Source organism: Rattus norvegicus, chromosome 13 (assembly GCF_036323735.1).
Source record: "Rattus norvegicus strain BN/NHsdMcwi chromosome 13, GRCr8, whole genome shotgun sequence".
Taxonomy (NCBI): Eukaryota; Metazoa; Chordata; class Mammalia; order Rodentia; family Muridae; genus Rattus; species Rattus norvegicus.
The window spans coordinates 103,733,549-103,758,839 of NC_086031.1; the positions used below are offsets into that span (position 1 = coordinate 103,733,549).

Here is a 25,291-nt window from a genome sequence, read left to right on the forward strand (position 1 = left end):
TATGAAACATCACCTTGAAGGTGTATTATAACTACCTTGCATTTGTAGACCTTAAACAATAATACGTTTGATCAACCCTGAAAAATGACTCAGTCATAACTCATTATTCTTAGTTTTCCTCAGGAAAGCTAAAGACTGGCACTTCATCCACCTGCTATGGAAAAGGGAAAGCAGTCTCAGGGATTCAATTCTAGCTACTTGGGAAACTGAGACAGGATCACTTGTACAAAACCCAGTCTAAAACAAGCAAAAAGAGAATAAAAAAATCCACAGAAGTATCACACATTCAGGTGAACAAGGTTAGAAATACATTCTTCATGCACATATCTCAGGTTAGGAAATGTTATATAAATGATATGCTACAAATAAATGTGAAAAAAATGGATTCATTTGCTATATACAACATTATTCTTTGGCTGTAAACCAAATAAAGTCATTCAGTCAAGTAAGTGTCAAAATACAATGGTTATTAAGGGTTGGAAAATATGAATTTGTGAACAGCACTCTGTATGCAATGAGCACACTGGAGACACATAGGCTGGCACTCTAGGGTAAAAGAGCACTGCCGGGGTTGGGGATTTAGCTCAGTGGTAGAGCGCTTGCCTAGCAAGCGCAAGGCCCTGGGTTCAGTCCCCAGCTCTGGAAAAAAAAATTAATAAAAAAAAAAAAAAGAGCACTGCCAATACAGTACTGTGTAGGACGTGTTCACTCGCTGGTGCCAAAAGAGTTGAAAAACACGCATTTTAAGATTCCACGTGCTCTTAATTTATCTACCACAAGGACATTTTGGGGTAAATATAGAAGGACACGTCCTGATAGCCTAACATAATCCATCTTTCCTCTTGGGAATAAGACATTACAATAGAATTCTAGGCTACTGAGGTGAGTCAATGGCACAGGTGTTTAGTGTCAAGACTGATGACCTAAATTGATCTCCATAGCCGGATGGTGAGAGTTCTTTCATCAAGTTGCCCTCTGACCTACACACACACACACACACACACACACACACACACACACACACACACACACACACACACACACACACACACACCATAGCACACGTACACACAGACAACTCTAATGATACTACACTCACCTCTCATTTCTTCTGCAAAACTCTGGCTCTGACTCAAACACACTTTGACTTTACCAAGTTCGTCCTCCAGGCGGCAGGCTTCCCTGGTCCTTTGCTCAGACTGACTCCTAATGAGACTGTTTTCCTTCTTCATTTCCTAAAACATATTTAGTTTGTTTTAATCTAAACAAATGCTCACGAGAGTCACAATTTCTGCCTTAATAAAGGTCCTTCACAGATCTGTCTGTGTCTCAGTCAGCAATGAACTTTCCTTTCCAATATCTAATTAAAGAATCATCTTATTTGAATCAAATTACATCACAAAAGCAGATACCAAGTTAAGTCTAAGAATTATCTTATACCTTCAGGAAATATGCTTCTTCAAACTTTCTGGTTGTTAAAGAGTTAGCTCAGAAGAGAAAGCCTATGTATAAGATAATTAAAGACAAGAGTTTCAGATTTCTATCAAGCCAAATTAGTCAAAAATAGCTTTGCAAAAAATTTTTTAAAAATATGCCACACTAATGTTCCGAGGACAAATTTTTGCTTTTCACTGAAAAAACAGCAGCATAAGGTTTACTATCATAAGTGTTCCCTTATTGATGAAATTTCCTTCAATAAATGCTTTCACAACATAGCTTAGAGCAGTCAAGTACGTATATTAGAATGTATACTATGAAAATGCATATATCAATAAAATAGCATCTCAGCCTTCAGCAGGATTTTGCATGGTGTGTCCTAGTCATTCAATACATACCTAACAGAGCTAACTCAGTATGTCACTCAGTATGTGACAGCAAAAGCTAGCACAGAATGCATCTTGGATAGGGAACCTGAGCACTCACGGGTTCACTGGGTCCATCATTAAATATTCATACACATGTGCACAGCAAAGCAATCCTCATACATACATAAAAGTGCAATTTCATCCCACTATGTCAGGAATTCTTAAACTAAATCACCAATGAACACACCAAATAAAAACATTGTTATTCCTCCTTAACAGCCTAAGACATCAAAACACCCCAGTCACACTTAAACTTGTTTCCTTTACTCTTTTTCCTTTATTATTACAACCTTTGTTGGTGTATGCACACAAATGCAACCATGCATGCACACACTGGAGAGGCAGGGCATGCTATGGCACTTACATGGACAGGAGGACAAATTGGGGTAGTCAGTTTTTTCATTCCACCACGTGGGTTAGTTGCAGGGATTGAATTGAGGTGTTTGAGTTTGCACACTAATTTATGTAGACCAGGCTAGCCTCACTCTTGATACCTACCTGCTTCTGCCTCCTGAACACTGGGATTAAAGGCACCCCTTGAAACTTTTAATAATATTTTAATATCTGAAAGTCACATCCACCTGTATCACACACTACCTCAAGAACTGGCATATCACCACCAACTGAAAGAACTTAAGTATATCTCACACTCTTATGAAATGAAATCCGTAAGGCATTTTTTTTTTTTTCGGAGCCGAGGACCGAACCCAGGGCCTTGCACTTGATAGGCAAGCGCTCTACCACTGAGCTAAATCCCCAACCCCCCCGTAAGGCATTTTTTAAATTACATTTCATAAATACACTTCTGAGAAGTAGGAAGACATTTTTTGAATCTTAAAGAAACAATTAAGACCCATCCTCCAAAACCCCACTGCACTGTCAGAAAACAGATGGCCCTGGCGATGCTATATTGGAAGACTGCCTTCAATTATCAGTCTGGTTACTACCAGCAGATGGGTACCCATGTAACAAAGCCAAATTCAAGAAGAGGGAGAATCTGGCTACTAGAAGTACTTGAAAACTTGCTGGCAGCTGCTGTGTTCATGTATATACATTCATCCCGTCATTAAGATGAGACAGAGCCTGTTGTCAGTATACACTCTTGTCTCCTGTGTTCTGACCCTGTCTTGCTAACACTAGCAAATGGACTATGGAATTAAAATATCAATGAGAACTAAAGGACAGCTACAAAAGGTCTTAAGGCAAAAAGAAGATAACCTGCATACTAGCGTCAGTAGTCAAGCTTACAAGGAAAAAAATCATGTAACTGATTAAAATTAGCATTAATAAACCACAGAAATGTAATCACGTGTTTGTTCTAAGAACGATCACTCATCTAATGAGATCACAGATGTAATAGAACACTTTAAGTACTTCGACATGTGTAGTGGGGCATTGTTTTTACTATTTCTTCCCCCAATGTAACAGTTGCATGATCATCAGGGCTGAATCATGGATTGACTTACTATTTTTATAATCAAATCAAAGCAGGGCCTTGAAAAGGAAGCTGGGAAGACAGTGCATGATAAACAGTGCATGTACCTCCGCAGAAGATGAGGCTGGGGTCTTGGGGACGGGTGGTTGCTATGTCTGCATGCCTATTGGTCTCTCTGTGTTAGTCCATAACTGCAGACACATAAGGAAGCAGCAAGCTCAATGAAAAGATTAGGGCGTCTTTCTCCATTCTGGTATTAGCTTCATAAATATTGGTTCCTAACAGAGGAATGTTCAGCCAGTCCTGGGACCCAGCAGGCTTATAATGCTATGACTGCAACCAACCCAAGAATTTTAAGAGGCCAGAATTTAGAAAATGAACATCTGAAAATGGATGCACAGGCTGCCATCCATCAGCAATTAGTTTTCCATGAGGCTACAGCCACTTAAGTCTTGATTGGGTAGCTCATTAGCCACGATGAGTTAAGCATACAAGGGTAGAGTCTCCTAGGCATCTCTTCTGTCCTCACGTGATTTGCAAAAGTGGGCAATACACTGGAAAACAGCCATCTCCACAGCACCAGCCAACACTAGAGCTTATCAAGCAACCCTACCCAGAGCAACTTGGTTTAGGAGCAGCGAGGGAAGCATCACTGGCTAGGGCCAGGCAGTTCGGGTATGCATTTCATGATCCTATCCATGAGAACAGCTCAATATGTCCCCTGCTGGGTGAAGGCGAGCTATATGGGAATGAAATGGATGCAGAAGACGTGCTTCCTCCCTTCTACTTTGTCATCCTTGCCTGCCAGACCACACTCCTTAGAGGACCTAATACAATACAAATCCCTGTGCCTAGAAAGGTCCCCAAGCAAGCATTTCCTCATCCTGCCTGTCAACGATGGCATTTTACTGCCAAACCCCAGTGTGATGGAAGCTGGCACCAGAAGCCGGGTGAGCAGCTTATCTGATCTGCGCGTCACTTTGATACAAAATGTTAACTTTACCCTTGACTGGGCCATTAAATCACATTTCCAGAGCTTATAATTTCTAATTGCGAGAAGTACATTAGTTTACTAAACACAGTCAAGGAAAATTTCAGTACAACTGTCACTTCATTTCAGCATCCAAAACCTATAAGCACATTGAACTTGTTTGTGTTTACTTACAATTAGATACGAAATATGAAAATGCTCAAATGCACCGTGTCCTGGCCATGACCCTTCAGGGCTGACAAGTAATCACAAATAATTGTAACATCAAAGGTCATTGATATTTGTGAAACAAAAACAGCAAGCACATCCTGGACCTTCATGGTTTATTGAACATTTACAGGCAGGGCACTGGGCCACACACTTTATATGAAACAATGGACTTAATCATGAATAGTCCTGAAAGGGAAGGCTATCATTTGCATCTGTCTGGAGACTAGAAAGGGATCACCCCAAGGTAACACTGACAAGTTGCTTCTCTGAACCCAACCACAGTTCAAAGTACAAGAGGCAGGGAAGCCTTGAATTTCAACTCATACTGTTTTATTCCAAAAGAATACTCACGGGCAGACATAGGCATAAATTAAGATGAATAGTAAGATTGTATATTGGCGTGTGCTGAGCCTTTCCACACGACTGTGTTCATTTGAACATGATCGGCATGTAATGCAGAGTGGTGCAGTCTGGAACTAGAGGGGGCACCATAACCAGACCCCATGGAGACCAAATAAGCCTTCAGGAACACCTGCAGGACAATGTCCAGACTATTAAAATGTCCCACAAGTTCCGGCAAAGGTGTTTAGACTGAACCACATGACAGTGCTACAGAATGTTTGAACAGGCAGCCAGTCAAGTCGCAGGAGAGTTCCTGGCTAAAAGGGAGGCTCACAGAGGGAAGAGCTTCATGCCAGTCTGCCTGTGGAAATGTTAGCAGAAGCATCTGTTGGTTGGTCCCCACTGGCCAAAAGGCAAACATTTGTTTTACTGCAATAAACATGCACTGGAAATGTTTGCAGATGAACCCATCACAGGATTTGACTGAATGTTTTCCACGCAGAGTACAGGAGTTGAACGCCCCCACCCCATCCCCAGCAGTCTTCCCACTTTGTTGCTGGCTGCTTTAATAACGTCATCTTTGCTATGACAGGTGTTCACATTTACAGTGAAATACCATGGGGACAAATATATTTAGACTTTATCACCTAGATAAGGAACTGTTGTAATGGACAAAATTATTTTTTCTTTCATCATTAGCAGGCTCAGTGATGACAAAGCGGCTCAGTAGTGGAAACATTCCTCCTGTAACACCTGAGACGCGCCTTTACTGCTCCTCTACTGTTCTTTGTTAATTTGTGGCTCTAGTCAAACCCATCCATCAGCTGTTTCTAAATGCTTCTTAATTAAGTCCTTTAAAACAAACTCCAGGCTACCAGGGAAGTTCAGAGAAGCCAAACTGACATGTGTGGGAATTAAATCCTCAGAACACTCCCATACCATGCCCTCATCCACTGCCTGGCACAACAGGTATCTCTCTCTACAGGGTGCACACTGGACGCTAAGATCAATGTTCATTTCTAAAGAATAAATCCACTTATAACTATATTATTTATTTATTTTTTGACAGGGCCAGAGATTGAACTAAGGTCATTTCTTTAAGTCTATGATTTCCATTGGGGTTTTTAACACTGTGTAATTCCAAATTAATCCTTCAAGAAGGTTTTCATATTTCAGCACTGTAGGTAGAGAAGGCAGGCTCTATACTAGCCTGGGACACACAGCCTGAGTGTATGTATCTCAAAACCAAAGGAGCACATGTGTGCCAGCACAGGCCTGTGATGCCAGCACTGGGATCTGTAATTTGAGCCCTGTGCTAAGTACTTAGTAGGCTTTAGGCTATTCCAGACAACTTAGACTCTGCCAAATAAACAGATAAGAAAGAAAGGAGGAAAATTAAATAATAATCACACATTAGCAGTTTACTCCCTTTAAATTACAAACAAGTCCTTTCTTTTTTCATAATTCCACCTCTCAAGTGGTCTAAAATAATCTTTAAAACCGTGATTCTCAATCCTCCCAATGCCATGACCCTCACGTTGTAATGACCCTCAAGCATAAAATTATTATTATTTTTTTTTCTTGGTTCTTTTTTTTCGGAGCTGGGGACCGAACCCAGGGCCTTGCGCTTCCTAGGCAAGCGCTCTACCACTGAGCTAAATCCCCAGCCCAAAATTATTTTTGTTGCTACTTCATAACTGTAATTTTGCTACTCTTATGAACCATAATGTAAACATCTGATATGCAGGATATCTAATATTCTACCCCCATGAAAGAGTCATTCTACCCCCCCTCCCCCTCCCCCAAAGGATCTTGACCCACAGATGGATAACTGCAACTTCACAACTTGTGACCATAGGAACCAGCGAGATCGCTCAGTCAGCTTCAGAGAAGCAGCTGCTGCTCTTGCTTTGGACACGGAGGCTTTCACAACCTCTTCTGGCCTCTCTGGACAGCAAGCGGACATTTGGTATACAAATAATACATACGTGTAAATGAAAAACTTTAGACTTGATCATATATTAATTCCTCATGCTAAATGCATGAGTAATCATTTCAAAATAAAAAAAAATAAGGACATTTGGCATATATAAAACTTTTACATTAACACCTGGAAAAGGAAAAAGATGTATGGTAGTAATAAAGCACTGACAAATAATTCCATGTCCCTTTCTGCACCAGGGAGAAAGCACACAAAGATGCAATCTTCAGTTTGATCCTGGGAACCCACATAAAGATGAAGAGAGGACCAATGGCTACAAGTTGTTCTCTGACCTCCATGAGCATGGTGTGACACACATGCGCACGGGCACACACACACACACACACACACACACACACACACACACACACACACAGAGTTTTCTCTTTTTATCCTGCGTGGGATCTGTTCCTGGACATACCTCACTGCTTCTCCTCAGCTCATTCTCTGTGAGCTGACTCGCCTGAAGAGCTTGTTCTGCTCTGCTGAACTTGTGCCTAATTTCTTCCAAACTCCTTTCTAACTGCTGCTTCACTGATGTGACCTACAATAGAGAAAAAAATAACCAAGTTCTGAATGCATGTTTTCTGCAAATAATCATTCTTAAAGAATAAGAAAAACAAAAAAGTTGAGATGAGAGAGAGAGAGATGAGAGTGAGAGAGAGAGGCAGACAGACAGACAGAGAAAATGGGTGATCATCCCCTCACTACATAGAGTGGTGTGGAATTTGCCTATAGCCTATGCACATCCTCCTGTGAATTTTGTATCATCTCTATACTACCTATGAGTGCTATGTAAGTAGCTACTTTATTAAGGAAAATAACAAGAAAAAGTCCATGTTTTCAGAACATCATAGGCCTAATTACAACAGTACACAAATGAGCAAGAGACACACTCAAATATTCACACTACAGGAAGAAATTAAACAAACCACAGAAAGCAGAGTATCAGAGATAGAGGATAGATGTGGCAACCAGGGATGCTAATACAGAAGCAAAGGCTTCCCGACTCAGGAGCAAACAGCAGCCCAGTAGTAGCATCGTAATCAAGGCCTGAGGATGTCCCCACTTAGTATATTGAGCTGATAGCCAGGGGGCCACATGGCAAAAATGAAGCAAGTGAGGAGAGGCCAGGAGATGAATGTCACAAGGAATCAGGGAAGGCACATGAGTATGCCACCCAAGAAAGATGTGGCCTGGCAATGGGGCAGTAAGTGACTACACAGGAGAGGGGTTTGGGAGGCAGGCAGGAGGCTAGCATGGCAACTGAGAATGGGAACTGGGATTGGGATGTTGCAGTGGACATGGTAAAACACACTGACGACAAAGTCAAATTTACTCTTGGCTCAGAGGAAGGGCACATGGAAAACCTGCTGGGGTGGAAGACCAATTAGTCCCTGACAGGTGATGGTGACAAGACCACATGCTATAAAATCTGTAAGAGCTGGAGGGTGGGGGTAACCAGAGTGAGACATGTCTTCTGGAGTCATAAAGCTACAGCAGCCACAGTTGCGTGTTCAAGACCTGCACAAGATCAACTTCGTCCACACTCCAGCATGGATGGGGAGAAGGAGACAGCTCCCTCCCATCCCTACCTGAGGAGCAAAGAACAAGTGGTGGCTGCTGAGAGAGGAAAGTCAGCCTTCTAAGGGCGTGGCCCCTGTCAGGTCAACTCTGCTCCATACTCAGGAGTACATTGTCAGTACAAAATGGACTCAAGGGTTATAAATAACACAACAAGATATAGAGTTGGGAGTGTAGATCTAGAAATCATTAAGAAGAGAAAGGAGGTAAAATATGATCAAAATATATTGTATGCATCTTTTTACTTTTTAAATAAAAGATATTAAATTAAAAAATAAAATATACTATTATTCACACAGGGCTATACACATATACATTATAAAATACAAACACACACAGTTGTATGTCAACAAAGGTAGAGTCGGTAGTTTTGATGGACTAGGTTGAGATATGAAGCAAGAACTGTGGGGACCTAGAAGTGTTGGCTGCACACGGTGAAGACTGTAATTCCTGTTTAGAAAGAGAGATACAGGGGACCAAAGGAGGTCCTCATTCAGAAACAATGGCTGAATTTTATGATCAGCTCACAAAGGTAGAACGCTGTAGACTGAAGACATAGAACAAGAGCCATCATAACATAGGGAGCATGCAAAGCCAGAAACCTGGCATCTTAAATAAGTCAACTGATAACTGGCCCAGCTTTAACTCCTTGGGGGAAGAAACTACTTAGGACAGCCTCCCATTGTTACAGATCCCATAATGACCAGAATATCAAAGATGCGCACTGAGATTCAGAACTACAAACCCAGTCTTATCAACCTTTTTTCTGAGAAAACTGAGCCATAAAGATTGTTTTCACTTTGAAAGGGAACTAAGGAGAGAATTTAGAGAACAAAGGAACTTAGAGACTGAGACCTAGACTGACTTCCATATCAAGAGTACCAAAAAGCTGATCTCAAGGATGTCGGGAAGAAAATGGTCATTTCAGAGATGGGGATATCAGAGGAAGGGAAGGATGACTCTCAGGTTCTAAAGATTGTTGGACAGGAGCAGGATCTGGTGTGCTACTGCTCAGTAGGGTGACTATACATAAGAATTATGCTCTGCACAAATGCTGGGACAAAGGATTTTGAAAGTTTTCACCATAAAAAATGACATATTTAACCTGAAATATTACATTTTTTCAAATGTATCAAATGTCACATTTTTTTTTCTGCTTTTCACTTTTAGTTAACACAAAATCTAAGTCAACTAAGACACAGAGGCAGCACGTGTGCAGGACTGTGTGAACTAAGGTCTGCACCCTACCTTCTCCAGCTCCAGCTGGAGGACGCTGAGCGAATGCTTGGCTTGCTGTAACTCCTGGGTAAGTCTGGTTTTCATCTGAGTGTACTCATGGTCCAGAGCTTGGAAAGATTGATGTTGTCGGGACAGCTCCTAAGAAGCAAAACATCACACCAACCAACCATTACCAAAGGTGATCACAGGCACAGGGAAGCCCACACATCCTACCAGGCAATGCTATTTGCAAAGTGCAAGAGACAGCAGGAGTCATACTGACCATCTACTGAACGCCACAATCACCCATGATGCTGACTCCTGATAACCAGAGTCACCAGCCGACCACATGGAAGCCAGCCTCTTTTCACCTATCACCTATCTTAGTTATCTCAGTTTTGAAGGATGGAGGGCAGGAAAAAACAGCTGAGCTGCGATCAATACAACTTAGCACAGAACACACTAAAAATGTAGGCTTAGGTGCTAGGAAGATGGCTCAGTATATAAAATGCTTGCCATCCATGTATGAGCATGGACCCCAGGAACCCCAGAAAACCCAGGCAGGCTTGTAGTTAGCTGCAATCTCAGCACTCAAGATGCAGAGAAAGAGGATCCCCAGGGCAAGCTGGTCAGCTATAAGAATAGACCAGCCAGCTCTAGGTTCAACTCAGAGACCCTGCTTCCAAAAATAAAGTGGAGAGTAACTGAAGAAGAAAAAGACATTCGGCATCAACTTCAGCCTCCTCACTCATGCCCACACATGTGCATGTATGTGTATGTGCATCTGTACTCACATGTGCCCGCACATGTGCATGTATGTGTATGTGCATCTGTACTCACATGTACCCACACATGTGCATGCATCTGTATGTACATCTGTAAATACACACGTGCCCACACACCTACAGACATGCTTTAAAAAAACAAACAAAAAACCCCAATGGCTATAGGATCTGGCATGGTGACACCATACACCTAACCCAGCACTTGGGCAGTGAAAGCAGAAGGACCCGTGGTTCACAGGGCCTGGACTAAATAAACCCATGTTCAGCCAGATACAGTCACCGACAACTGCCTCCATTTGACAGAACAAGAAGGAAATGCGACTGCTGATCTTGGCAACCAAGGGAATGTCGATGCGCATTTATGCTCAGACTGAATCACCAGAACAACCCACACTGACACAGTACTTCCACCATGCCCCCATGAACCCCTGACCACCTCAAACACCAGATTAGGTGATTAACTAACTCACGCCTCAAAAAGACAACTGAAAACCACGAGGCAATCCTCTCACCGTAGAGCATGAGCTTAAAGATGTTCCTTTCCTACTCAGTACTAAATTTCAAGCCCATAAAGAAGGCTAACTCCAAAAACATGTCCGTCCTTGCAAATAAAGAAGTGGATGATGAGGAATGGTGAGGGCAACGGCAGTGGCCTTATGTTCACAAAGCAAGTGTGCTCCATGATGTCCTCAGTCAAAAAAAAAAAAACAGTTCTTCCTTCAAACTGCAAAGCCAATGGGTCTGTCTCATATAAAGTCCTCCATGAGCCCTGTCACCTTACCTCTCGAAGTTCCTTTTCTTTCTCCTTAACTCTCTGTTCCAGAGAACGTTTAGCACTCTCTGCGTTCTGTCGATGACAACTCAACTCCTCCGTCAAATTCTTCAGCTTTTGTTCCAAGGCAGTACACTGATAACAGATAAAAGTGTTCCACACAAGACTAATTACTCAGAGAAGAAAGCTGAATTTTGTGTTTTAAGAAATTTTAGTCTAGGCCAGTGTGGTGATTCATACCTGGAAACCCACCCAGTACGAGAGGTAGAGGTAGGCAGATCTCTGAGTTCAAAGTCAGTAGGGTCTATATAGTGAGTTCCAGGCCAGCAAGGGCTACAAACATATTGATACAAATAAATTGTAGTTCCTACAGTCCATTTCATGTTTACCATGTTTTGGCCTTTTTATTTCACTTAAAGTCAGGTTTATATTCATCATCCAAATCCTAAGGTCACTCTGATTCTATAAGCACACAGATATTTATATGGAGGAAATATCAACAAGGAGGTTAAACATTAGTGCATTTTAAAACAATTCACAGTGTGCCCCACAGGAAAAGGAGACAGCAGTCTTAGAACACACCAACACCACTGCATGGCAACACCACTGCGTGGTAAGCGGATCGAAAGGCAGCACTAGGCCTGAGAGCTGACGGTCTGACTCCAGTCCCCAGAACCTGCATGAAGAGCAGGTGTGCATCTGTAAACCCAGCATTCCCATGGCAAGATGAGAGATGGAGACATGAGAAGTACCCAGAAATTCTTGTTCCAGCTAGGCTGAGGACTCACTCCTTCAAGTTGTCCTCTGACCTCCTTCACACAGAACATCTATTAACAATCAGACAGTGATACTGGCCTAGTGATTTAGGAGCTATAAAATAACTAGGGCAAGATCCTTGCTGTCCTATGAAAGTCTGTTGCAATCATATTAGAAGACAGACAGACAGACAAGACTCCCCCCCCCGCCCACTCAAGCAAGGTCCCTCACTATGCAGCCCTGGCTGGCTTAGAACTTGTAACATTGACCAAAGTAGCTTCAAACTCATGGATCTGCCAGCCTCTACCTTCCTGGTGCTGGGATTATAGGAATGTACAACCATACTCAGCCCATAATGAATTTTTGTGAAAAACTTTAAATATTAAATAAACCACTTCTTTCCATAATCCTCATTATGCCATTACATTTCTAGAGGTTCCCAGACCCCAGGAAACCACAGCTGTTTTCTAATTATGCTCTCAAAAGCAACAGAAAGAATATGTTGTTGCTGTCTTACTTATCTGCCCATTTTAAAATTACATGAAAATTTGGGGTATTTTCCTAAAATTAAACAAAATTGTTTTAGTCATTAATGTGTTGAGATTCATTCCATTCCTTGAAGCCATCCCTTTAGTTCAAATCCTTAAAATAGCTGACCCCCAAACACCATACTTAAGTAGTGACAAGAGAGCTGTACCGAGGCTAGGGAAGCGGCCCAGAGGTGAGTGTGCGGCTGCTCTCCCGAGGGACAGAATGTCAGCACCCACATACGAGCTCACTGCCTAAACTCGAGTTCCAGGGAATCTGACACCCACACACTGACGTGCATCCAAGCAAAACACCCATGTACATAAATAATTGGAAAAAAAAAGAAAGCTTATATTAATGGGGAAAGAGTTCTCCACTCTGTGAGAAGCCTCGATTTAGTAAGTTTCCTCATTAGTATTTTTCTCTGAAATTCTAGCAATACAGACATGTTTGAGTGTATGTGTACCTGGGTTTGCAATGTGTAGAAAGGCGCACATGAGCAGTGCAAATGGAGACCAGAAGTCAACATCAGTGTTCTCCATCTCAATGGATCTCCATTTAGTTTTTCAGGCAGTCCCTCAATGATACTGGATGAGTTCACCAATTCAGCTGGACAGCCTGGACAGCCAGCAGCAGGGGTCCTTCTGCCTCTGCCTGCACCCGACTCTGCCCGCAGTGGTAGGACTACAGGCACATGTTGAGTTACTATGTGTGCACATGTGATGGGGAGTAGCTTCTGGGAGGGAGGCAGTCAGTTCTCTCCTACCATGGGCTCCAGGGACTGAATTCAGGCTGTCAGTTTCTGTCACCCACTGAATCAATTCACAAATCCCATTTATGTGCACAAGTCATTTAAGCAGGAGTGTTGGAGACGGATTAAACTACTGCCCTCAGGCCTGTGTGATACGCACTTTACTGAGGAAGCCATCTGCTCAGCCACCCAGAGTCTAATTTAACACCATTATGAGTACTATATTGGAAATCTGAGGATTGAAGAAAACACTATGCAATATCTTGCTGGAAGACAAAATGTCAGTTATTAACTAAGCAAAGATGAACAGTACCAAACTGCTCAATGGCAACTAAATGATTTTGGAAAAACCAGAACTTTAGGAAGATAAGAGTGAGCTTCACGTAGTGGCACGTTTCAGCATTCAATGCTGAGACAGCAAAGTCATCAGTGTGAGGCCAGTCTGAGCTACACAATGGAACACTTTCTCAACAGAAAACACTGAATGTTTTACATGTGTGCATATGTGGACTCTATCATGCAGATGAATTCCCAGCTTTTTATGTCGGTGCTGGGACTCCACTCAGGTCCACAGCAAGCACTTTTCCAAATGAACCATTTCCCTAGCCTCAGAAAACATTACATGCTTAAGCCAACACATCAAATCTACCTTCTGCCTCAGACATTATAATAACTCCATTGTTACAATAATCTTTAAGGTTTTTAAATTCCCAAAGAATAATACTGCATGATTTATAAGAGTAAATATAAATGTAAGACACAGTGACTGAGAACCTGCTGTCCTCAGCATATGGAAATGGATAGGCAGCTCAAAGGTCACTGGCCATGAGGACAGACTGGCATTTGGATGATTGGCAATCTCACAAAAAACCAAAAACAAACAAAAACAAAACAAAGTAAATGGACCCTTCGCGCCCTCTACTGGTACTCCCTCGAAGTGCAAAAATACATTCCTAAGGTACTTCGATCCTTTCTTTACAGGCAGGGTGGATAAAAACATCTTTGAAGGTATTTATACTTCATTCAAAACTATTTTGAATGTCACTGAGGTACCAGTTATGCACAGCCCATGTGTAAGTAAACGGCCACTAGATGTCATGTGCGCTCCACACTACTCTAAGGCAGTGCTTCTCACCCTTCCTAATGCTGAGACCCTTAACACAGTTCCTCATGTTGTGGAAACCCCTGACCATAAAATTATTTTCGTTGCTACTTCATAACTGTAAGTTTACTACTCTTATGAATCATAGTCTAATATCTGCTATACAGGATGTTTAATATAAAAGCCCTGCATGACCCAGAGGCTGAGAACCAATGCTCAAAAACACAAGTTCAGGTTCCTGCAAGCATGTAGCTTATGGCCCTGAGCACTCCCTGCCAGCCTCAAACTGAAGTTTGCAAACTGTTAGAAAAGACCCAAACTATAAGCAAGCACTCAATCACTTGAGAGCACAGAGCTCCATTTTGTAAAATAAGCAATTCTAATGACACACAACATAAAGCAGAACATTTAACAAATTCTCATGAGGCACAAAGGAAAATGGAACTGAGTTTTCAGTTGGGAAGATTTGAAACTGACTGGGGGAAAAATGACATCCGAAAGGCACAGAAATAAAACCAAGTCCTAACCTGGAGGCACAGTAATGAGATGAAGAGCCAAGTTCTAAGCACTGTCCAAGAAAAACTCTAACAATACTCTGATAAGAGAGCTCACCAAAAATGACAGACCACAAAGATCCTTTCTCACCAAAACAGACTGATGCTAGTTCTTGATACAGAGACAGAGATAGAGCCAAAATCAGCTAAGTCAACTATAAACTCAGTGAGTTATGATAACAGCAATTAATATTATAAATTCACCCTGACCCAGGTATCAATTAATATTATAAATTCACCCTGACCCAGGTATCATGCCAAAATCTTTACAAAAATTACCCCAATCTTTTCATCTAAACATCACTTTGAAAAAAGATAGACCAGGCCTATTCTGAACATTACTTTGAAATAAACTGTGCGTGGAAAGAAGGAAGGAGGCTAACTAGAGCGTTCAAGTCAAATATAAACACAGCCCTGGGAGAAAACAAAACAAAAATGAGCTAACCTCAACCCAGAAATATCCTTCAGGAATGAAGAGGAATTAAAACATTTTCAAGGAAAGGAAAACTAGGACCTTATGGCCAGCACACACCCCCTAAAACAATCCAACAGGAAGCACTTTAAGCAGAAAAGTAATGATCAAAAAACAAACACACACCCAAAACCCTGGAAAGGGAGAAAACACAAGAAAGCAACAATTAAATAATCTCTGACATTTTTTAACATCTGACAATTGACTTAAAAAATTTAATACAGTCAATATAGTTCTAAGTGTATGTTAAGAAAACATTGAAGACTATTACAAATGAGGTAGGGTCAAAACAAGGGAGAGAAGTGTGTCATATTTAAAGCTGTCAAAATGAACATACCAATAGCCTATGAATCCCACGAAACGTTTATGTAATCCTTGGAAAGGTAAGAAACAAAGCAATAAAAAACAGAAACAGAAAGCAAAACAAAACTGGCAGGCTTAAGTCATGACAAATAGTTACACTAAATGTAAATGAGCTAAATTCACCAACAGTAAAGAATTAAAAGCCTAACTATATGCAAAACATACTTCAAAGAGGGCAACATTAAGTAGGAAGGAAAGAGAAAGAAATACAGAAATTTGACAACTCTGATTAAAACCAGAAACCATTAGAATTCCTTCAGTAGGAAACATAATTTTGTTAATTATTTTTAAAAACAAACAAACAAACAAACAAACAAACGTAGGGCTGCAGAGAGAACTCAGAGCAGTGACTGTTCTTCCAGAAGTTCTGAGTTTAATTCCCAGCAACCACATGGTGGCTCACAACCATCTGTGGTGGGAACAGATGCCCTCTTCTGATGCGTCTGTGGACAGCCGCAGCGAACTCTTATATATAAAGTAAATAAATATTTTTAAAAAACTGAATGTATAAATATTAAAGTCTCCATGAAAGAAATCTGTAGGTCTGGGTGATTTTTAGTAAATTCTACTGCATCCAAGAAGAAACTAAAACAATGGCACTTTCTTCTTCCAGAAGACTGAATAGAACAGAACAGTTCCCAGCTCATTTATGAAGCTGAAATTACCCTGGTAACAAGTATCATACAAAGATGGAAGGAAAAAAGAAATGCCAAACAATAAATCTCTCTCATGAAAATCAGACACCTAAATCCTTACCAAGTTACTGGCAAATAAGATTCACATCTAAATAAAAAATTACATACCATAATCAATGTGGAATTTTTTCTAAACACATAAGGCTCCTTTCAAATATCTGAAACCCAATCAGTGTAGTCTGCCACATTAATAAGCTAGCACCTCATGTAACTGAATGTGCACCTTCAATTACTTAAAACAAAATTTTAATTAGGGAAGAAAAAGGAACTTGGCCTTGGAAAGCAAAGAGACCCAGGCCTACTGCAGCGATTTTCTCCTATAAACTCAGAATGTTATTTATTAAAGGAAAAACAATTCCTTAAGAACACTTCAGACATTGCTTTTTTGGGGTTCTCTGTAATTCTAATAGCCAACAGAAAGAACCCCATGCCTAGGACATAAATCATGACATTAAGAAGAATGTAGGATGCCAGAGGCGAAGGCAAGAAAACGCAGAGAGTGGAGGGAAGTGGGTCTTCCACATAGAATGACAAAATAAGCCAAACACTGGGCCCAGAGACTTGCCCCAGAAGGTACCAAGTCCATCATGGCTGGTTTTGGAAGGTAATTCACTTCTCCATGATGTTTATTACCACATAGTAATTCTTTAAAAACGTGTTTATTTACTACACTACTATTTTCTGAATTTATTTCACTATTACTATATTCTGCCTCCAATAATTGTTGTTGCTCTTCCTATCTCCAGGCCTTGAACAACGCTGAACAGACAGCAGACACTCAATAAAGAACTTAGTGAAGAACTAGTGACAGAAAAAAAAAGAAAAGGCTTGGGTTAAACATGATCTCACTCAAAGCCTTAAGAAAGGTCTAGGGCCACACGTATCTACTGAGTCCCGGGGGCAGACGATCTAGCTCCCATGATCTACTGAGTCCCGGGGGCAGATGATCTAGCTCCCATGATCTACTGAGTCCTGGGGGCAGACGATCTAGCTCCCATGATCCACTGAGTCCCGGGGGCAGATGATCTAGCTCCCATGATCTACTGAGTCCCGGGGGCAGACGATCTAGCTCCTATGATCTACTGAGTCCTGGGGGCAGACGATCTAGCTCCCATGATCTACTGAGTCCCAGGGGCAGATGATCTAGCTCCCATTCTGTGTCCTGAAGCTTCTCCAGCTTCCTCCTCTCCCATCAGTGCTCACTGCTCACTGTGACTTACTCAAGGGCACAGGCCAGACAGGTCCTATCACTACCTGACCACGACTACTAGTTCACGTGCCTCAGCAGCACCAACATGGGCTTCCAAAGGCCTTTCCTCAGAATTATTCTGTCAACTTAGATGTAAAAAGCCAGCCCTTTCTCAGTCATCCATGGAAAAGTCAAGTACCTTGGCTGCTGCTTGCTCATACTGGGCTGTGGTTCTCACTACTTCATCTCTGGTTTTATTCAAAATTTTCTCTTTTTCAATTAAGTCCACTTTTGTTTTCTCCAGTTGTAGCTGTAACTCTTGGAATTTATTCACTTGGTCTTTCATTTCCTTTTCTTGTCCTCGCAGGCGTAGTTCTAACTCATTCATCTTGCTTTTTAGTTCTTAAAGCACAAAAGAAAACCACACTCCAATTTATATGATATATACAGATAGATATACATGTATTCACAAACTGTTCACAACTTAGTGGTTTTACCTACTCCGAAATCTTCAGTGAGATAAGTCTTATTACATTAAATACAGAAACTACCTTAATTAGATTTAACTTCAACAGCCAGTCTCTGCACTGACACATGAATTTGAATACTTTATATAGAAAAAGAGAAATACGTTTCCTTACGCCTTCAGAGGCGCACGGGAAGGGAATGCTTTACAAGCAGTATCTATGGTAGTGGTGTGCTTACCACAGGGGATGTCCTCTGAAAAGTCGCCACTGAACTTTACACCCTGGACACTAAGGTCTGCTTTATGTCCATATCAATTCAAACCCATGCTGGGCAGTGGAATGCTCACCCCCTACAGTACCCAAGAGCTTTGCCTCCACTGAAGAACAATAGTGTAAATCTCACATAGTCACAAAATGAACAGCCAAGTCCCTCCCTGTTCCCCCACACAGTGCTGGCTCCAAGGACACTGGCAGCACCGCAGCTCTCACCACACACACTGATGACAACTGTCCATGTACCCCAGCACTGGGAAGTACCAGAGTCCACAGAGCAGAGTGCACAACACCACCTGCAGGCTGGCTGTCAGTAGTGTGGAACAGCAGCCACGGTCACAGGTTTGTTCCCTATGGACAGGCTGGCTCGCAGGGCAGAACTGCTCTGCACACAGGCCACACCTCTGGCCAAGGCTGGCCAGAGCACAGCTCATTCTAAGAGCACAGGCGAGATACATGGGGAGTGCAGACTTGTAATCAACCTTCTCTCTTTGCTTCTGGGAAAATAAATCAAAGTCTTCACACTACTTCTAAAGGCCAACAGCACTATGTTTCAATAAAAATACAAGTTTCTCCAAAACTGTCAATGTCTTTTGTCATTACAGAAATGGAAAATTTCACAACACGAGTCTAGGATATGAACTAGAAAGGTGTCTAACAAAATATACAGTGCACACCCCAGACTAAAATTATCTAGGAAAACCTTCATTCAACCTTAATTTGTCAGAAAGTTACCTTGATTCTGGGCTTTGGCCTGATGCAAAGGCTGAGAGCAATGAGGATCGTCAGGGAGGCCACTGCAGTCTCCTCTCCCTATCTGAACACTTGATTTGTTAGGGGTCACTTCTTCCCCCAAAAAGTGAGCAGCAGAGACATCTCTCCGTAGTGGGGTTCTCAGAGAACAAGATGAAAGGCGACTTGGGGTTTTGTCCTGTTGCCACGAAAATACCGATGATGAAGCCTGATGTCTTGCAATGTCCCGGTGATTCATGGTGGCTTGGGAAACAGGCAGGCTCGCTTTCTGCAAAAACAAACTCTTTAGAGCTCTTTAGAAATCTCATTTTTTAAAATTTATTTATTTTTTCCCCCAGTGTTGGGGATCAAACCCAGGACCCTGCCTATGTTCTACAAGCTCATTACTGCCCTACCTTCACCCACAAACCTGGAACTCTCAACACTCAGGGCTATTTCTTTTCAAAGAGAACATAAAGCCACAACCCCACAGTGACAAGGAAGAGCAGCAGGCTGACGGTGAACTCCAAACAGATGCAGGACATCCTGAGTGCCAAGACCTGGTAATGCAGTGTCCTCACCCGTTCCTCAGGCGAGCAAGAACGACCACCTGAGACAGATCCACCACTTCCTAAGGGCCAAACCTCGGCTCTAATGCTTACCATGATCCACCTCCATCTTAAGTCCCAAACCGGCTTCCTTTGCTTGTCTGTCTTCCCCACCTACCTCTCAAGACCAACCTATAGAACTGTCACCAGTCTCATGCTGCATACCTGGTAATCCCCTAGGAGCAGCACGTGCTGTTTTATATCGACACTTGCGTGTAGCCCGTGCTCTACAGTATTTCTGCCTTCTTTCTGATAACACAGAGCCTTGGAGGCAGACGCTGTGTTAATTCTTCAGCAAGCATTATTCTGCCATTGGAGAGTCAATGGTTACAGAAAGTCACACTCCTTTAACATCGGGGTAGAGCTGGTACCAAATGAGGAAGTGCATGTCTCTAAGACAAGCTGGATAACTTTACTTTTATTTATTGTGGTAAGCAGTACGTTTGGTACAAAACTCCTGGTGACTGCAAACAAGCTTTAAGGATAGGTAAAGAAATAGGTCTCTTTTGATCCTCAATATTTAGTTCCCTACTTATAAAGCCTGCCTTCAGCTGTTTGAATTGTAACATCTCACTAAATGCCTATGTCTTTGTTGCCTTTAAGCAATTCTCTCACCAGTTCTCTGTTTACTGGCCCATATGATAATGGAGTCTCTCTCTAGGGTTCAGTGCAGTTGGTAGAGTATGTGGCCAATATACATGAAGTCCTTGAGCCTATCCACAACACAGAATAAACCAAGTTCAGTGGCACGCCTCTGTGACCCTGGCCCTCAGAAAACAAGGTGGGAAGTTCAGAAATTCAAGGCAATCCTCAGCTACATATAAGTTTGAGTCTAGTCTACGTCTTGAAAACACAAAACAAACAAACAGAAAAACCTACTGGCAACTACCAAAGCAAACAGGACACCACATTGCCAGCATTCTCTTCTGAAATAAAAATTTTACCAATAACAACTCTCAAAACCCACAGTTCTGACAGAATTGCAGTGCACAGAGAGGAGTCGGCAGCAAGCATTAAGAATAAGGAATAAGTCCCCAGACCTTCCCTCTCCAAACATGGTCCTTATCTAGTTTTAATAAGATAAAACGGCCCTGGTTACCCCCATGAACATTCAATATTTGCAGATAAAACTAACCTCACCTAGAGTCTTTAGTTTTGATTTTAAGACAAGGTCTTAACCACATAGCTCAGGATGGCTCGGCATGCCAGACCCTCCTGCCTCAGTCTCCTCAGAGCTGAGATCACAGACATGTTCCACCAAGCCCAGACTTCCTAAGTTTAATGTGCACACCGCTGCACCTGTGCACATCAGAAGACAGCTACGGGAGTCCAGTGTTTTTCTTCCCCCATGGCTGCCACAGATCAGACCCGAAAAGTCAGGATGTCACAGCAAGGGCCCTCACCTGCTGAGCCATCTTGTTGGCCCCTACTTTTAAAACAAAGGAAAATAACCACTACCAATGAAGCCTGGAGTTTTTCTCAAGGTAAGAGAAATAAACCGGATGGATCTATATACAGCAAATCGCTCTCCATATGCTACAGCCAAGGGTTTCTGTAAGTACATGTTCATTGGCAGGGACCATAATGAACTTACTTTCGCATGCAAAGCTTTAACCTCTGCCTCTAATCTTTTCCGGTCTTCAACTTCTTTATTATATTTTTCTTTTAGATCTTCATACGTGGAACCTAAACCCAGACAACCAAATAAGATTTTGTGTCAACTAATGACTTCATAAAAGAATTAAAAGATCAGCAATGATTGTGCAAAGTCTTGAATATCTTAATATTTAATAGAACATTGTGGAGCAATATGTCAAAGTATTGATCAAATTACTCATATATGAAAACAGGTGTCTCCTATATTCTGAAACAAAATTTCTTTTGAAACATACTGCAAAAGGGTAAAATATAGAGGTAAATGCTTACTCCTAATGGATCAACATAACTCAACAAACATGCAATTGGGGATGACATTTTTGAAACACTAAAATTAAAAGGGAAGTACAAATTTGGACTAGATCATTAATTCATAATTTAGAGCTCAGAGTTGTTTAAGCAGATATAATACTGACTTGGTGTGAGTGGAGTGGTGAAGAGTTTCTGGGGTGTACTGCATGGGTTTAAGGAAACCTCTGCCGATTGTTGGCTTCTCTCAAACTCAGATTTACACCTGTTTAAAAAGCCGAAGAGACCAAGAGCACAGATTAGAACAAAGACTACAGAATACCAATGCCATATATTTCCAAAGAACAGAGAAGTGTATGACAATTATGCTCTCAAAATCCTTTTATTCGACATTTTAGTAAGAGCTAATTCTTAAGCCAGATGTAAAAGGAAGTAGCCACCTTTCAAAATATTATAAAGTCCTACGAGGACTTTAGCAGCAAAGTAAAGAGGGCTTGGGATACAGTCCGACCGTATTTTACACTCCATCTAAGCAAAAACAAAAAACAAAAAAAGACACAGAAAGAACTTCAGAAACACAAGCCAAGTGGTATTATTCAAACATAGGTTCTAATTATGAAAATGGAGACATTACTTATGATAATCACTACAAAATAAGAGACTTGGGATGGGCAAGGTGGCTCAGTAGGTAAAGACATTTGCCACCAATCCAAGATTGATCCTTGGGACTCATAGAGAAATGGCTACCAAAAATTATTCAAAGACTTCACCATGTGTGCACGAACACACAAATAAATAACTTAGAGAATTCTACGGCATTTTATAAAGAGATACAAATTAACATAATACATCTACAAAGACTATGGCTAGAAATGCTATCCATCTAACTTTAGGGGCTCTTTTGCTCCATCGAAATTACAGAGAGAAATTATAGGCAGGTACCAGCTGATCTCTGGCAGCTTTAGCTTCCCTGAGTGCCTGGCAAAAGCAAGGGGTGACAAATGAGGCTCTCTCCAGTGTGGCCTGTCTGCAGGTGTTGTATATTGGGACCCTCAGCACTACAAGTTTTAACCTTCCTTATGTGAGCCTAGCTACAAGTTAGGATTCCTCAGCCTTTGCCCAAGCTCTCAGGTGGAGTCTGAGGCCTCAGCACTGAAGTCCACAGGAATGTTACGTTACTCAGACAGTTACCGCTTAAGCTCCTGCTCCAGCTTTTCTATTTGCTTTTTGCATGAGCTCAGTTGACTTTCTTGAAAATTCACTTGTGACTCCTTAACTTGAAGTTCGTGAGAAAGCTTCTGCCGTGTTTTCTCCAAATTTTCACATATCTCCATCAATCTTTGATTTTCCCTTTTCAGGTCTGCACCCTCAGTTTTTCCATCTTCAACCTAACAGATTGTTGACAAGGAAATAGTTATGTACTTACCAAGTATTACACATAAATCTGACTCTAACTTTTCTGTGATGCCATAGTAATAATAAACCCCTGAGGAGGGGGTGGTGACACTTCATGAACAAAGAAATTTTAAATGACCAAACTCTGTATATACAGACACAAAGTTCTATAAAGTCCACATTTTATTATCTTTTAACATCCTCTAAAGAATTTGAAAACAAAAGCCTGCAGCAATGGCTCAGTAAGAATAACTTGCTGCTCTTGCAAAGTACCTGGGTTCAATTCCCAGCACCCACGTCACGTGACTCACAATTGTCCGCAACGCCAATTCTATGGGATCTGATGTCCTTTTCTGAGCCCTCATACATGTGGTACACAATCAGACACACACACAACACACACACACAAATATATTTTTAAAAAAGAATTTTAAAATAACTCTTATAACTTTTCCTGACTATTCCTTTTCAAGTCCTAATGAAGAAGCCAGTTATTTAAAGGAATTAAAAATCCCTCCATAAGCAAAAATATATTAGAAGTCACAAGCATAGTTGTACTACTACATAGTTGGCTAAAGGGGTTTTGCTTTTTTTTTTTAAAGGTTTTCATTTAATACCCCAGAAGAGATGATGTTGGGAACATCAAAGTTTTTTAAAGCTCACTGTTAGACAGCAATCTCCATTTCAACTGTAAAATACCATAAAACTATCTCGATCCAGCTCTGAGGCCAGACACTTGACCTTCTTTCTCACACGCGGCAATAAAGCTATTTCCCAAACCTAAGTTAGAATGAAATGAAGCCCTAAATATCTGCAGGTCTGCAGCAATAAAGCCACAGATGAAGAAGATCAGAGGCAACTGAAAACATCTGAAGAGGGAGAGATGATACCACCTGGAGATGGCAAGATCTGCTTCCTACAGGAAAGGGAAAAGAAGGGGAGGACCCAGCAGGAGGCCGCCTGCCGCACTGATACCTTCTGCTTCTGCTTCTGCAGCGCGGCTTCGAGAGAATCCAGCTGAAACTGCCTCTGCTGTTTCTCCTTCTTCAGTTTGTCCAGCTGTCCTTCAAGCTCTTGAATTTTCTGAAGAGCTCTGGTCGGGAGACCTTCCTTCCACTCTTCCAACGCCCAGCTCATCTTGTTTTATTTTTAAAGCATCTAGAAGTAAACTGGAAAAAAAAAAAAGTTAGTAAAGAAACTTTAAGATTATATAACATTCTGTGCTTTCCTCATTTTATTCTTATTTTTCAGTTTTAAAGTCGTAGCCACTTGCTTTATATGAAGACAGAAATGCCTTGCTGTAATGTTTCCAGGTGAAACAGATCTACCTGCATGAAAGGAAAGCACCACATGATCTCCAAACGGTCTTCTCCCTCTCCCCATCGTCAGCATGCGCACTTTAGAGCAGTGCCTCTCAATCCTCCTAACGCTGCGAACCCTCACTACAGTTCCTCATGCTGTGGTGTCCCCCAACCATAAAATTATTTCATGGCTACGTCATATCTGTAATCTGGCTACTGTTATGAATCTTAATGTAAACATCTGCTATGCTGGATATCTAAAACGTGACCCCTCTGGGGTTCAAAACCCTACCATTCGAGAACCACTGCTTTTAATCCTCAGGGAAGCTTTTTCTGTGATTCCTAAACAGGTCAGTTTCCAGTCAGTCTCTCACAGACGTCTAACAGGTCAGTTTCCAGTCAGTCTCTCACAGACGTCTAACAGGTCAGTTTCCAGTCAGTCTCTCACAGACGTCTAACAGGTCAGCTTCCAGTCAGTCTCTCACAGACGTCTAACAGGTCAGCTTCCAGTCAGGCTCTCACAGACGTCTAACAGGTCAGCTTCCAGTCAGGCTCTCACAGACGTCTAACAGGTCAGCTTCCAGTCAGGCTCTCACAGACGTCTAACAGGTCAGTTTCCAGTCAGGCTCTCACAGACGTCTAACAGGTCAGCTTCCAGTCAGGCTCTCACAGACGTCTAACAGGTCAGCTTCCAGTCAGGCTCTCACAGACGTCTAACTCTTTCCAAGCTGCATCGTTTGTTAGACTGATGCATGCATGCATTAGTCAAGAGTAAGTCCGGGCTACTGCCAGGACCACTGCAAAGGTGACAGAGGCATGCTCCACATGTAAAAGGAACACAGACAGGGATTCAAAGGGCAATTCGAGCCCTGCCGCTGTCACTCAAATGCAACTGGTCTTTGTCTTGGTTTTGTCAATTATGAGAATAATGTTGGCAACTTCCTTGAGCATTAGAATGGCATCTCCTGGTACATTTCCTACATGTGTTAACTATTATATCAGTTCCCCAAAAACATA

At 41.8% G+C, this 25,291-nt stretch overlaps 1 protein-coding gene across 5 annotated transcripts in view; it reads right to left on the reverse strand.

Annotated features, from left to right (window-relative positions):
- Cenpf (centromere protein F) overlaps positions 1–25,291 on the reverse strand; it is a 45,588-nt gene that overhangs the window by 18,205 nt on the left and 2,092 nt on the right. For 4 of the 5 annotated variants that reach the window (XM_039090400.2, XM_039090398.2, XM_039090399.2 and 1 more), the window contains exons 2-11: positions 23,949–24,142; positions 22,770–22,966; positions 21,746–21,843; positions 21,268–21,359; positions 19,069–19,354; positions 17,793–17,995; positions 11,193–11,318; positions 9,657–9,785; positions 7,246–7,368; positions 1,100–1,235 (exon numbers count right to left, since the gene is read on the reverse strand). In XM_039090400.2, coding sequence (XP_038946328.1) covers positions 1,100–1,235; positions 7,246–7,368; positions 9,657–9,785; positions 11,193–11,318; positions 17,793–17,995; positions 19,069–19,354; positions 21,268–21,359; positions 21,746–21,843; positions 22,770–22,966; positions 23,949–24,110 — 1,552 coding nt within the window. In that variant the 5' untranslated portion in view covers positions 24,111–24,142. 5 annotated transcript variants of the gene reach the window in all.